Raw genomic sequence first — 15,750 nt, forward strand, 5'->3', positions numbered from 1 at the left:
GTCTTAAACAGTCTTAAATTTAACTTACTAAAACCTGCAAGAACCCTGCACTGGAATCCATTCACATGCTCAGACCACGGGCCGCCTGTGTGTACCACCAACTCTACTTTCTGATTAAAAAGAAGGACATGTGCTCTGCAAACTGATCATTTTTTTTTTCTAAATTTAGAAGACAATTATAGAATATTTATGAAATGTCTTATCTGTATAATGCAGCTCATATGCGCTCAGCAGGCTCCAAACCATGACTACCATATATATACAATGTTTGTTTATTAACAGGCATGTGCACCGTATCTCCAGCTTGGTCGCTTAAGCACCTCTCCTATAATCCTCTTTAAATGTTGTCTTTCTCCACGGTGCCTCTCCATTTAGCTGATTCCGTCAGCCAAGCTCACAGTGGTGCAAGCTCAGGATTTTTAATGATTCAGTTAGTGGTGCTGCAAAGTTGTGAGTACCAGCGGCGGATGGTGGGTGGCTTAGTTTGCTTTACCACTCTGTGATAATCTCAGCGATTTCTTCTTTCTATTCAATGGCTTTGGTGTTGACAGTTGTGTTGTAAATGGGAGCACAGAGGTGGCTGATTCTCCCCATTCCTCCAGTGAAGATGCTGCTATGTGTATATGTCTGTGTGATAGAGAAGATAATAAATGCATGTGTAGTAAAGTGTGTGGGTGTAGTAAACCACATTCATTAGAGCTGCTTTCTCATTAATGAATAAAAAACACGTCCTCCTTATTATTGAGTTAATTAATAAGTACTGTGTTTGTGTGTCAAGATCATATAGGTGACATCTTGACATGCATCTTATTTGATTCTACTTGTTCAGTATATTGAGGATGAGGATTAATGGCTGTGCTGTGAGGGAAACGTTTGCTTTTCAGTCTTCTCACACAGCTTTTATTGACCCCACACACAAAGCCCGCTGTGATTAAATTGCACAGGCACTATAACGCACCGTGAAATAAAGGTGCCTACATGACAGGTCCTTCCTCTTTTGTTATCCCAGTCTTCTGCAAGTCCTTTTCAACACGTTGTTCTATTTGTCCACTGTCATTTTCCAACATCTGCATCAGGTTTAAGCCAAAAAAAAACACAAAAATTCTGTTTCTTTCCCATTTGTACTAATTAAAAGCAGAATTCACTGTGATGATGTATGAAAAAACTGAACTGAAAAAGCTGCAGTGCAAACATGCAAACTTCCTGGGCAACCGGTGCAACATGCAGTAAGAAAATGGAACATCAGAAAACTTAAATCTATAAAAAAAAAATGTTTGCTTTTAAAATATCGGATGTCTGTTGGATGTAAAACCAAAGGACCCGCTGACACTGTGACCCTTTTAATACATGCATATAGTTAATCAGCCTTTGCTTATCACACCTTTACTCTTTCTGACAATAGCACGCTGATGAAGGGGGTGATACCACATCTCTTTAGTCGCCATCCTGCTGCCTTATCGCCCTCATTTAGTAACCAGATGTTTATCTATTATTAATCCCTTCTGTTATTTACACCAGGGTTCTCCACCCTGACCTCCACCCATCACACACAGAAACAGATCTCCCTGGAACAATAGTGTTTGACCCTGTGATGCACGAATGGCAGCCTGGCAAAATAGATTGTTGTGAATAGCTAGATTTGGTCAGGACTAATAAAATCGTTTATTTACAATTAAAATCAGAAAATCTGAGACATTGCTCCCTTGATTGGGTAAAGAGTTCCATGTATGGTGGGATTAAGAAGGTACACTGAGAACAGAACAATATATTTGATTAAAACCAGTGAGAAATGTGGCGAGCGCCTTGTCATGGTTTAAAAACAAAACTAATTATATTCTAACAGTGAAAATAATTTTTCTTGAAAACAACTTGAAAATCGAATGTTTAGTACCCTGCAGGTACTATGAGCTTTCTTTCCTCGTGGTGTTGTGGTAATACTTTGTCAGGATGTATTCTGTCTGTCTTCCTATGCCATAAGCACAATTTACTTACAACCACCTGCAGAGCATGTTGGCAGAGTTGCCCAGCATGTGGTGCCTCACTGCCTGGAGCTTGTTTTAAGCTCAGGGTTTGTTTAGATCTAGGAAGAGGCAGGAGATGAAGAAAATGTTTCATATTGATCTACCATTTGTCTCAGCCAGTTCAGTTGTTTTTAGTGTGGCTAAAAAATAATAACTTTTTATGTCCTTTGCAGAGGTTTGCTGCAGTGTATGCATCAGCTGAGCTGAAGGCACACTGAAGATAACCCAAACACTGAAGACATTGTTTCCTCATTTTCTTCTAGTAGCAGCTTCCCATCGGATCATTTTAGTTTGATTGTTTTTCTAATGGAGATACTGAGTAACTCTTCTATGCTTGTAATTTCTTGTCAGTGATCTCAGAAAACTAATTTCAGTTACCCAGCACATTTATGTATACAAATCTGAGGCACTAGAAGTAAAGGGGATTATTGCCTGTCCTAATAGATACACAGTCTGTCAGGGAATGTCACAGGTAGTTTGTTCTTTAGACGTCGGCTTTCTCAAAGTCATCTCTTTGTGTTAATCCCACTCTGACACTTAAATCCTCATCATACTGGCGGTCTGGGGTCATTTTCCTGCTGAGGACTAATCATGTGCCTTTGTGATGGTGTTGTCTAAAAGAGAAACATCTGAAGCACCTAAAATGCACAGCACTGGATTGAGTGTGTTTAATCTAAGAAATTAAAACTAACAACATTTGTGTCTGATTCTGAGCGCTCTGACACACTGATGACACACCTGTCCAAAGTGTTTTATCCAGTGTCATCAGGCCAGCCAGTTAATGAGTCCATGGGTGTTTTGTGTGTTTTAGATATTGGGACATTATTGGCATTAGTTGATAATGCCTTAAAAAAAGATATCAGTGTGAGCTCAAAATTGACATTAATAGGCTGAATCATTATAATTCTCACTGTATCCATGGTGCCTCATTAAAACAGATGCCATCACATCAGGGGGGGTTTTGTTTGCCTTGTTTTACACATTTTAAAAGTATTGAGTTTTCTTTTGATTTTGCTACAAGAGAGAGTACACTGTATGTTCTCTGCTGTTAGCTAAAAATATATGTACAAACGTCAGTTTCAGCAACCTGCAGTTCCTTTAAAACATTTTGGGTTTAGTCAAACATTGTTTGACCTTGACTTTTGTCAAATGAGATTCCCTCTCGCTCCACTCCCCCGCCCCTCCTCTCTCTGGCAGCTGTTCCGTCGCACTGTGTGCGGTGTATTGAAATACTTCAAAGAAAACCAAAAATAACCAAGTGTATATGGAAGGAACAATGATCTGCTCCAAATGCTGTATTGTAATAGTTGAACTACAACATGGAGAGAACTACCTTAATCATACCTGATTAATACCTGATCATTACAGTACGTTGATTTACACATGTAGGCGTTCATTGCAAAATGTATGAGGTGTAATCACTAAAATGGGTCTCCTTATCATGAAGGCAATGCATATGACCAGGTATTTGTTAGCCTGAAAACCTCCCTCAACCTCTCATTCTATGTAATACTGCAATTTACTTTTCAGTGGTTGCTGGAGGGCTGGTTTCTGAATGATATCTGTCCATCTGATGTCGCCTTTCATATGCAAATAACTGGCCAATGAAAGAGACTGTGTTGCTGAGTGTCAAATCAGCCACTACACACACACACATGAACGCACACGCTTATGCATAGCTACAATTATTTCCTCAAGAAGCAGGGGTGATATTCACCCCGGGCTGCAGTCACAACTGGCTAAAAGAAACACAACTGTTTCCTCCACTGACACCAGCACTGAGCCGAGAGTTTGTTATATGTGTGATGGTAGAAGAATGTTAGGAGCAGGGGAGGAATTTGATAGGGCAGAGCGGATAAGTGGGAACCAGCCTCTAGCCCTCGGTTTAGAAATGTGTTTATCTGGCTCAGCACAGAGTGCTTTGGGATATAGCGTGTGAATGTGGGTCTGATCCAGTGAGTGCAAGCCTTTGTCTGTGTTTTACCAGGACTGTTCATCATTTTTGTCCCCTAACTGGAAAATTATGATAATTTAAAACATGAATATGGTACAACACTAGCTATAAGAATAAAACATTTCTTCGTGCTTTTGTGTTTTTACATTGGGGTGTAGTGAGTCAGCCTACTATGATTATTAGTTTAAAGCCACCATTGTCCTCATAAATGTGTGTCTATTTGTAGGATACAGGACCTAAAGGACCTCGGGGAGCTTTCTCCTCACTGGGACAACTTAAGGAAGGAGGTGATGACACGGTATGGAGGAATCATCAGCTCCTACCAGGAGACGTTGGCTGAACTGGACAAGATAACTGGTATGGCTGCCGGCACGTTTGAGTTGTACATTTATATACATGCCAACACACAGTAATGCACAGACATGCAGTACTAGTGGCCTTAGGTTATGGTATTTCTGTGTTGAGTCATTGAAAGTCATCACTGGAAAAAAAACTTCTAGAAATGGTGAAACTTGTCACCTCCTGTAATATATGGTCCTTAAATACAGAAATATTTAAGTATATAATAACAGTCATCAAATCTAAGCTATCCTTCTGCACAATCTTGGCTGATGTGTAATAACACAATAATGGATGAGAGCGCTGCAGCAGCTCCAGACCTGTTAAGTGAAGTCCAAAGAAGAAAGGACAACTTTGAGCTGCACGATGGATTTTGGGGTGATTTATGTCAATGGCAAGCTTAAGGAGAAGTTGCTGTCAAAGAGTTTCCATGGCAACCTGGGTTTCAAAGAGGGGCAATTGAAATGTGTGTGCACCAATGTGCTCCTATGTATATTTTTGTTAAAGCAAATGTGAGCAGTGCACCGATAACAAATCGATGGCATGTGCAAAGAACAAAAGTACCTCACTTCTAAATATTAGGCTTTTCTGTTTGTTGCAAATGTTTTACATAATACATTTAATCCAGCCAGTTAGCTCTGATGTGAACACAGGAGGTATTTAAACTGTTTCTTATTCGTACTGATGTTTGACAAGAAAACACTGAACGTGCAAGTCTGCGGTGTTTCATGTGCATATGTAGGTGACGTGAGTGCACTCAGAGTGCACATCAACGACATGCACATAGTGTGATGTCCTCATATGTATGCTAAGCGCTCTGTTTTGATTATGCACAACAGATGTTAGTTCATAATACATCATCTGCCTCCGTCCTCAACTGATGCCAATAAATTATTACTAATGAAAATAACCAAGGAATAACAGAAGCTCCTGGGTTCACTGGTCACTCTCTATTTGTCTCTTCTTTCTATGCATATTTCAGTTAGTTATGGATGTAGGAACATTATGGCTGCTGATTAATTTTACACTGATTAACTCTCAGCCCCGTAATGAGATATTTGTCTCCTTTTTGTGTTGCCCAGCTGATAAGAAATAAAGATGGCTCCGAGCCTCTGTGCTGCCTGCCCAAGCTCTGATTAGGATAATACAGCATTGGTCATTATGGCTGTTGACAGGTCATGTGCGTGGCCCAGATGCTGCAATACGACGTGGAGAACCCCCTCTAATCCAGTCCTGCATTAACTTAACAGGATGACAGACATTGCTAAACAAGCAGGGAGGGCAAGCTGCTACAGATTAATTATTGATAACTAATATGATTAAAACAAAAAAAAGGTTGAGGGATGAGACAAAAAGAGACAGGCAGACAAAGGAGGTTGAGTGGGTGCGCAAGGACAGACGAGATAAGGAATGAAAACATAATTACCGGGTGAAACAAATGGTGACAAATATGAGGTTGAAGCTGCATTCATCAGAACAGCTCATTAAAATGAAGTCAGTGGGCCTCACTGTCCTATTACGTGTATGTACACACAAATTAGGAATTTTTCATTCAAGAGTCAATATGTGCTTACTTTCAAAATGTCTGTGTGTATGTGCTATATTATGAACCAGCTTTATTTTAAGGTGATAGTTAGGGTTAGATTTGGAATTCTATAGAGAAGTAAGATGACAGCTGGCTACATATGCCATACTTTATCCTGCAGTGCAGGGTCAAGAAATGTTTTAACTTGTAAAATAACAGACGTCACACGACATTCAGAAATATGAAATGCTCCCACAGGACACTCTTAGCATTTTCCACATTTTTAATTATGTTTTTGAAGTAATTGGGCCAGGTTTGCACTTGGCTCTAAGGATTAATGTCCATAAACAGGATTATTAGGGCATTTATATTAAGTAGAGGATGCATGTAGTTGAAGGTCAATAGGATTTTCATGTGCACGTGCATTTTAATGAAAAAGATGTGGGTTTTTGTCATTTGTCTCTGTTTAAATAATTTGTGAACTCATGTCCACATTCTAAACTCCTTTTTAAATGTTTTCATTAATAAATTAATCAACAAGCCAACAAATGAAAACCATAAATACATAATCCCCTTAACGTGGTGTTTCCAGGGGTTATCCTCCAATAGTGTCCCTGCACAAAACCTGTCAGTCATACCTTAAGTGGAGGTTTGGACATCCAGGACCTCACTTACAGGATATCTGCAGCTTAAGGCCCAGAGCTGAGTATTTAAGGCACTGTCATATGTCTGTGTGGCTGGAAGCAAAGCCTAGTTAGTGTATAGATAGCAAGACAGGTGGACATGACAGCCTTTGTCTTTAATTCTTTTAGTGATATCTATATGAGGAAAATCATCTGTGCTGCCTGCAGATAAAGGAATTCAACCGATGAGTGCACAGACATTTTTGTATTATTCAGGTTAAAAATAATGACCAAAATGTTGAAAGACACATTGTTTAAAAGAAAAATGTGTGCTGTCAGACGTGAGCCACTCACCCTATCCACGCTCCTCTCAGACTGCACACAGCATGTGTCCAATCCTCCTCTGTGCCTACAAAATGTTCTAACTGTGGATTGATTAAAGAACCCTGCTGTGCTCTCAGTGCTACAGGACCACGAAGACGAAAACCTGAACATGCTTAAACAGCCCTACATTGATCTGACAGACCTCACATACTTCTCTTTAAAGCTGCTGGTTGTTTCAGTTTGTCTTTTTCTTTTCAGCACATCCTCAGGCCCCTGAGCTGAAGTTTCTAAAAGCATATGATATGGGTCGGAATAAAAAGGAGTGCAGGAAAGTGGCTAACAGCTCAGAAATTGCAGGGAGGATTAAAAGCAGAGATAGTGGCTGGATGTTGGTCAGTACTGCTGGCATTCAGCCCTTCTGTCACATTGCAAGCCCACCTGGGCAAACAGATGGCGATCTGATATAGCTAATTCATCTAACCTACAATGGTCACTAGCTCGATTAGCCTGGTCCCCAGAGCTCCACAGCCAACAGTGAGAGGCTACTGAGCAGAGACGACAGCGAGGACGGACCCCCTAGGAAACAGCTCCTCCTATGTGTGCACTGACAAGACCACGTTAACTTCATCCAGCTGAATACATGTTTAACCATTTGATGATCATTTTATTCTTCTAATTTTTACTATTTAAACCCAACCTAAAAATAATGCCTTTATTTTTCCTTCTTGGGTTGCACTCCTGTCAAGTGACATTTTAATAACTTTGACATTTGATCCATCATCATGTCAAGATTAGAGTTTTCCCACTACTTTGATTTCTTTCGTTAGATTTCTGATTGCTTCACTAACAAAACAATAGTAATAGCTAAAAGCGATTCAAAGTACCAGTGTTAATTATGCGCCTTCATGCAGTGATGTGAGTAAAATCCTCTGGTGGGGGAGGGGCTTGTCACCACAGTGCCAGGAAAATTTCCAAGAAGAGTGTTTCAGATGTTAGAGGTTTGCCTGCCGCCTCTGCCGGTTTCATATAAAACCCACTAAAAGCAACCCTGAAAGTTGTTATTGGTATTCATTGTTAGTCTGTTAATTCAGTTGGTTATGTGTAAGGATGAGTTGATTTCAATGTAGTTTGAGTTAATAACAGAACCCAGAGACCCCTCACAGCAGCAGTACCTGGCCTTGGGACTAAACCTTGCAACATCAAGTTCACATCCTGGTGCTGTATCAATTGTTGGATGTTTCTCTTGTGCCTAACACTGAGTATTTTATACTGTGGGTGTTTGTAATCAGAATGTAGTTAGGAATGGTGTCCTAAGCGTAAGAACACATGATTTATTATCAGTTCCTGAAATGAATGACCACATCGCTGTAAGTCATTACTTTCATCCATTTTTGAGGTAACACAGTTCATCTTGAGTGGGTCAGCTGTTTCACTATTATAGGAGGTTTGTTGATTTGTTTTTATGTTTGGTCTTCAAACAGTGTTAGAAACCTGTGGCAGGTGCCAGATTTTTTTTTTCAGCTAGAAAAATGTCAGCAAAGACTGTCTGTAAACCTGGGGCTCTGATTGGTGGATACCAGTCTGTTGTCTTGAATCTAAATAATGAACAGGAGGACGAAGACTTTCATGCAGCTCTGGTGGGGAGTTGTGTCAAAAAGAAGGGCTGAGAACGGTCATGTTAGTGAGACTGCTGCAACTATCAGCATACAGCAGCGCACTGCTTTATCACTCTGTACCACTGCTCACACACACATTAAACATTTCTGACTGAAGCAATTCATTACACTGCCATTGTATTTGAAATATGAAATGTATAAATTACAGTTGTGAGTAAATAAATATCAGAGCACATCTACCATGAGCAGCCTCCCACTGTGAGCTGCTTGAGTTAAAAAAGAAATCTTAGAATTAGTCATGGAAAGTGGTAACAAACGATATATTTTTATAACTAATTGAACTTCTTCCTTTCTTCGTGGGCTTTTCTGGGTGAAAGTATTTGTCGCTTTGGTTCAAAGGAATTAGAATGATGTGTTTTCCAAAAAAGCAGCTGGTCTGAAAAGAGCCAAAGTGTGTGATATAATCATACATCTTAAATGAATGTGTGGGTACACTCACACACATGTGAAAGTCTTTTTACAGTTTGCATTAATGAATGACACTATGACCCTGAACGATACAATAACTTGTCACACAGAAGCAGGAAAACATCAGACTTGAACTACAGCGTTTTATGGGTTTTATGATAAAAAACTTTTCTAACTTAAGTTTTCCATCTTAAAAGAGAGTTTAATTAAAAGTTTTGAGGCCAAACTAGATGATGAAGCTTTGTGATATTATAATGTGTGGTTTCTGTTTGTTTTTTTGTCTCTTGTCCTGAATGCTTTCATTTTAGGTGATGTCAGACATCACAGCACTTCTGAAATTGCTTCTGTTGCTTGATTGTTCTTGAAAGCTTAACCCCATCTTAAAAAGGCACATTAAGCCTTTATTTACATATTTGGGATTTAGGCTGCAGTCAGATTATGATTTTGAGCTTAACTATAATCCACAAGCAAACAAAAAAACAAACAAACAAACAGTATCATGTGGTAAAAAAGTATAACTGCAGGTTTTAAGCAAAGTAATGACTGCAAAGGGCATTAAATCCTGCGATAAAGGATAACACTACACATTAGAAGGTATCGAAGACTAAAAATCAGCTACTTTTGTGCCTGTGATCTCAAATTAATTAATTAATTAATAAACAGTGGAATGGCTGCCGGTTGATCACAGGGCCACACAGAGACTGATTAACACAATCCTGATTTGTGACCATGTGCGATTCACTTGTGTGTCTGTTTTTTCAGGTCGGTCCTTCAAGCCGAGCTGCTGCAAAGCCCAGAAGTCTTTGGAGTTCATCCCCATAAACCTGCACACCCAGAGGATGAGGGTGACATGCCCCAAAAAAGCAGGTATGTTACACTCTTTTGTTAGACTCCTGATTAAACATACTGACTTTATTTAGAGTTTATACTCCAGAACAGCTGTTTGATCCGCTCGTGCAAAACACACCTTCTAAAATATACAACATTTCTATAAGCTGATGTGGCTGTCACCTACTGTTGTGATATCACGCCTGATTTCTCCATCTGTTGGAGATACTCGGGGGGCTCAGACAGGCGGGATCTAGGTCAGAACCCAGGCTGAAAGGTGAAAATTAACTTGGTCTGTAAAAAATAGTCAAAACGCTAATTAAGCCCTTTGCCCTTCTGCTGTCTCCTGCACTGCTGCTCTCTCTCTCTCTCTCTCTCTCTCTCTCTCTCTCCCTCTCTCCCTCTCTCTCTCTCTCTCTCTCTCTCTCTAGCTGGCAGAGGTGAATAACTGCAGACTTTCTGTGTGTGCATGTGTTTCACACACCAGATGATTGATGGAAAGTTCAAGACAAAACAAACATTAACTCTTTGAAGTCTTTTAGTGAAGACCTCCAGCATGACAGATACAAAAAAGTAAGAGATTTTTCCTCCTCTGGGGGACGCTGAGGAAAGGTGGGCACTACCTATGAAAACACTGGTTAGTTGAGCTGCCTCAAAAATGTGACATTGAACTGCTGTGTAATTGGGGTATTGCACCATGTTTTGATTTAATTTGATGAATTTTGTACCTTACTGTGTGAAAGAGGTGCTTTCTGTGTTTGAAAAACAGTTTTCTTTATTGTAAGCTATTTATTGACTCAGGATATGTGTGAAAATGTTCAAGTTTACTGAAGAAGCAGGTGCAGTGTACTTCATGCTTAGGTTAGAAAGTCTGGCGTGCTGTGCTGGTTCTCTCCAACACTTGAGCACTTTTTATGATAATATATGGCCTTGATAAATGTTTCTTTTCTCTGTATTGCCATTTTAGATCTATGTGAAACAGTGATACCACAAAATATAAAAATAGAGTATCATAACTGTTGTGTCTGAAATTAAGGATATCGTTAAGTAGGATTGTTATATTAGATTAAATTAGCTTCAACTGGACACAGACAGCATGTTTTTGTTTTTTTGTTTTTTTAATGTTGCTCCAAGGTTTGCTGCTGAGCTGCTGCTTTATAACCAGACTTGACAGCAGCAGCCATCTGATGTGAATGATTGGACACACATCCTTTTCAAACAGCTAATGAGAGGATGGTAACAGAAATACCCAACTGGAGAAAACACATGAGGTAAATGGCTGTAATCAGTCAGCCGCAGGAGACAGTGGGACCTGATCCTTGATTTAGCTGAGTTTCAGTTTCCAACCTTTCTCAATTGCTCTATTGTCCCATTTGATTTTCTCAAGTGATGCATTTCCTCTAGTTTGACTATGCAATCTACTCAACAATTCTAAACCGTTCATTTTCATTTTGTCTATTGATTATCCAGCAAGAAAGGGAAATCAGGAAAAAAAAAGCAGCACTCGGAGCTCCACACAGCATTCATTTGTTTTGCTATGAATGGCTGTCTGCTGTCTCTGAAATGACAACTGTAAAATATGTTTCAGCCTGAGAAGCAGAGCTTGGCATAGCTGTAGTGAAGGCATTGTTCAGCACTCATTTAGGTCAAGTCAGAGGATGTTTTGTTATTGTTAAACGGGGATTGTTGAATGGGTTAAGAATGAATTATAACCACTCCTTCTGTCTGCCACAATCAGTTTCCTCTTTAAGGAGCCTCTGTCCTCTCAGTAGTTAAACAGCTTGTTCTGCTGTGGATTTATTGAGAAAAGGATGGTGTGAGGAGAAGAGCAGCCAAATCAAGCACAAATTGGTCATTGTGCTTGATGTTCTGAAACCCTACCATTGTTTTTCAGTGTACTTCCACTGTGGGAGAACCAATTAAGGGAACCTGGATATCTGAGAACTCCAGGGGCTGGACGTGTGGCGGTCAGGGAGCCTTAGAGCTAGGCACAGGGATAATTATTGGAAGTAACAGTGGGTAGGAGCAAAGCCCTGACATCAAACCACCATCGCTCTATTGTGGTGTTGTCATCTACTTTTCTGCGGTGAGGCTTGGAACTGGTCTGTCATTAATTTCTACTTCCAACAATTTTTCAAGCAGTGTTTTCCTTCAGTCCGAGTGGTGGACTGTTGCTTTCTCGGGGGTGTTCATTAACTGACCTGGCACAAAACCACACCAACATATTCACCCCCATAATCCCCCGTTCCTGCCTCCCTCTTTTTTTCCAGATTTAATTGTCAGCTTCATCCATTACTCATTCAAAACAAGGCCTGTCCTAAGCACCTCTGCGCCCGCCTAGCCGTCTGTGAAGTGTTTATTTACTTTTGATGCCAGTGTGCAAATTGGAATGAAGCTCTGTGACCTTGGCTGTCCTTCTGGTTTAACATGGGACCACTGCTTTGTGCTAAAACCGAGAGATATCCAGAGAGACAGAACAGACACGCAGCACCACACACACTTATTTTTTGTGCATGCATACTGTATCTGTGTGTGTTTATTATATATTTAATGGCAGAAACACACTGCAAAACCTGTAAATGTGAACCTGATATTAAAATCTGAATCCACCCTTGCTGTCGGTGTCGGTGACATTTTAATTCAATTTTTATAAAATTTTTAAATCGAATTGAAGTTTATCTTAAATTAAAAAAACCCTTTTGACAGAGGTAATTTATTTTCACGATTTTCTTACCTCAAGGTCCTCTAATGCCTTCAGTCTTTCTCAAGCACTCTGTCATAAATACCAGTATTTTAATGAAGGCCTTTTCTTTCTTCACAGACGCGTTCTATGACGTCATCACTGTCGGTGCCCCCGCTGCCCACTTCCAGGGCTTTAAATGTGGCGGTCTGCAGCGTCTCCTCAGCAAATACGAAGTGGAGAAGAAGAGGTACAGTATGAACACTGACATAATAACAGAGTGTGGGTGATTTGATACGTAACACATGCTGATGAAACAGAGCAGTACTGACAAAAGGATTTGACTTGGTCATAATTAACAGTGACAGACACATTTGTCTGTGGGCAATGGACTTGATTTTCTAGGTCCCATACAGTTACTTACAGCCAAGCCGTGCTGAAATTAGACTGGAACTCCACTGCCTCTGACAGCTCAATTTGACTGGAGGTAAGAGGCGTGATGGAGAAGGTCTGTTGAGTCAGAAGTTCTTTCGCACCTGTTCTTTTCCACAACAAGCATTTTTTTTCTCCCTCCTGAAGTTGTGTGTTAACTTGTACTGTACTTGTAATCGCTGTAACTTCCCAGCTGCGCTTCGCTCCTGAATATAGAGAAGTATGTTTCTACAGAAATGCATGAATGTCTAGACTACAGTTCATAAGAGATGAAAGGTGTAATGCTTCATGTTTGTGTGGACATCACTGTGCCTGTGCCCACAATCACCAGCCATTACAACAGCTTCAAAATCATCAGTCAATCTGTGTGCCAATTACTGTGTAAGCTTCATGCTCGCTGCTTGCTGCAGGGACCAGACATCAAGCCCCTGTGTTACCTGATGGCCAGCAGCAGGACTTCTCTTCTGTGTTAGGCACAAAACAAACCATAACCAGTCAGTTAATCCTTCTCCCCTCTGTCTCCTACGTGTTGCCCCTTTAAAGGTTTGTTTGTATATGGAGTCTGCATTATGCACTGCTCTGCTCACACAGACCAGAGATACTCCGAGAGTTGCTCTCACTGACTCACAGGGAGTCTTTCATATTGAGTTTATGTTAGATTGAGTTTGTGGCTTTGAAGCAGCTCTCTGCTTGATTGCTTGATGGGAAAAATATGTCTTGTGTGTGTTCTTCACTGACCAACACTGCTAGCTCCACAAACACTGAAGAGTGACTAAGAGCATAGGGGTGTATTTTGCACACACTGATACTATGCGTATACACTCTGGCTCTGACTAAAAGTGCACTCTGGGGCAACATATCCATGGGACCTGCTTAAATCTGAGATCAGCAGTATCCTGTACATTTTGCTGCCTTTGCCCTTTGGATGCAGGATGGAGCTATATGTCACTGGGGTTCAGTATGTGGTCACTTGAGTGATGCCAGAAGAAATGAAGGGTGATTTTTCCCATAGCTCCCCACAGAGTGCAAAGTCATTACAGACCATGCCAGATCCAATTAGTTACAGAGTTTCAGCTCAAGAAAGAGGGCAAGAGGCAAGATGGAGCAGGCTGAGGTATGGGTATAAAATGGAAAAGCTGATGGGAAAATAGTTGAAGGGCTTGTGCTGATAATAAAAAATAAAGAAAGGACTTTTGATACACTAAAGTGCACAAGTGAATTTGCTGAAGATGGTCAGTTTTATCTGCTTGCATGAACAATGATAAGGTTAGCATATTTTCCAGAAGCCACTGAAGTGAAATCATTTACTTTGAATGAGAGATTAGACTTCAGAAAGAATTCTCCAGGGAGACAGAGCTTTTTGTTTCATATTTGACTTAGCTGATGACTTACTGTAGCTTAAATTTTCCAATTTTACGCCTGGCTAACTGACTGCGGCCTGTGCTGAGCCTTGATACATGTTTGACCTGGAATATAGGCACTTGTCAGTCAGAAATGGGAATAAACTCTGATCTTGCTGTGTATGACCTGATGAAGTCTGAGTGTGTGTGTGTGTGTTAATCTTACTCTGTAAGTCAAGCTGTTTTAGGCAGAGCAGAGATTCATGTGGACACACACACTCCCTCCCTCCCACACTCTTTCTTTACTTCTCCCAGTATGCCTCTTCACCTTTTGTAATCACATTTGATTAAAAGGGGAACAATCGGCAGGATGTAAGACTTGGCCATTCAATATGATATTAATTCATCAAAGAGAAGATGGAAAAGGATTGAGGAAGGAAAAAAAAGAAACCCTGAGCACAGAGGTGTTACCAGGAGGGCAATAAAAGAGCTATTCGTCTTTGTTCCACAGACACTAGAGGAGAGGGAGGGGGAGTTCTTTTCAGATCCATTAAAAACCTGCACTGGCCAAACTTGGCATTGGTCAGAGTATGCAATGTAGTTTGTCTCTCAGGATGGGCCAGGAAAGAGTTTAATCAATAGCTACACTTAGTATTCCTCATGAAAGCCTGCACATGTACACATAGGGCGAAGCATTTATCTTTCATTAATGCATGCAGTCCCACTTAAATGTCTGTTTTAAAAGTCGCTGGATTTTTATCCTTTTTAATTGAACCCAAAAGACGTAGTTGTGGATATGCTGAGGTGGTCTAATCTTTCATTAACAGCCTCTTTTGAATTATTCAGCTCATTTGAATAACGATGCAACACACTTTTTTTGGGAGAGAGGTTTTTATAGAACCTGAGCACTGCAGGGTTTTCCTCACCTGCACTGATTGTGCGCATGTGTATGAGACAGACCTGCTTTTGTAAGGTCAGCTGTAGTTAGTTGCTGCAGAAGCTGTGCAGTAAAGCTCCTCTCAGCGTGCATCTTTGAATTCAGTCGACTGTAACCAAGAGGAAGGAGTGCTGTCTTTTCGCCAGACCTCCTGGTCAAGCAGAACTGCTGAGCGACACATTTCTGGGACACACTGAGTGGTTGAAACTACATGGCAGACATTTAATAGAGTCTCTTGGGGCTGATGTTCAGATTTAATGTGACTAGCAGCATGTTGCCCAACAAAATCACTCCCACTCCCCGGATCTCTGTGTGTGTTGGAGGGACAGGACTTTGGCAGTGGCTTAGTCTTCATGCTGAAGGACAGCAGCTTGTTAGTTGTTTGCCTGCTCTGGACTCATCCTGCTCCAGGTTATGTGGATGATGCAGGAGGATGCTGGCAGTAGCCTTGAGGTTGATCTGACCACAGATCAGGTTGTTAAAGTGTCTGAATTGTTGAGGAAAGGTTTGGCTGCTATTCTAAGAACTGATGTAAGATCAGTGCCTGGTGAACAACAGATGGGGATTGGCAGTCAAAAAATCTGGTTTGAGAAGTATATATAGACAAACTGTCTGTTTTTACTGTTGCCATGTGGCAGAGGCTTAATATAACAACTGTGATTA

At 40.6% G+C, this 15,750-nt stretch overlaps 1 protein-coding gene across 3 annotated transcripts in view; it reads left to right on the top strand.

Moving 5' to 3' along the window:
* Positions 1–15,750, top strand: part of inpp4b (inositol polyphosphate-4-phosphatase type II B) — a 76,617-nt gene that overhangs the window by 35,519 nt on the left and 25,348 nt on the right. For all 3 annotated transcript variants that reach the window (XR_003671446.1, XM_028417414.1, XM_028417324.1), the window contains exons 6-8: positions 4,202–4,332; positions 9,633–9,737; positions 12,520–12,628. Coding sequence is in view for 2 of the 3 variants with exons in the window: in XM_028417414.1 (XP_028273215.1) it covers positions 4,202–4,332; positions 9,633–9,737; positions 12,520–12,628 (345 nt within the window). In the remaining variant the exon portion in view is untranslated. The remainder of the gene's footprint in view (positions 1–4,201; positions 4,333–9,632; positions 9,738–12,519; positions 12,629–15,750) is intronic.

The sequence above is a fragment of the Parambassis ranga genome, chromosome 1 (assembly GCF_900634625.1).
Source record: "Parambassis ranga chromosome 1, fParRan2.1, whole genome shotgun sequence".
NCBI lineage: Eukaryota > Metazoa > Chordata > Actinopteri > Ambassidae > Parambassis > Parambassis ranga.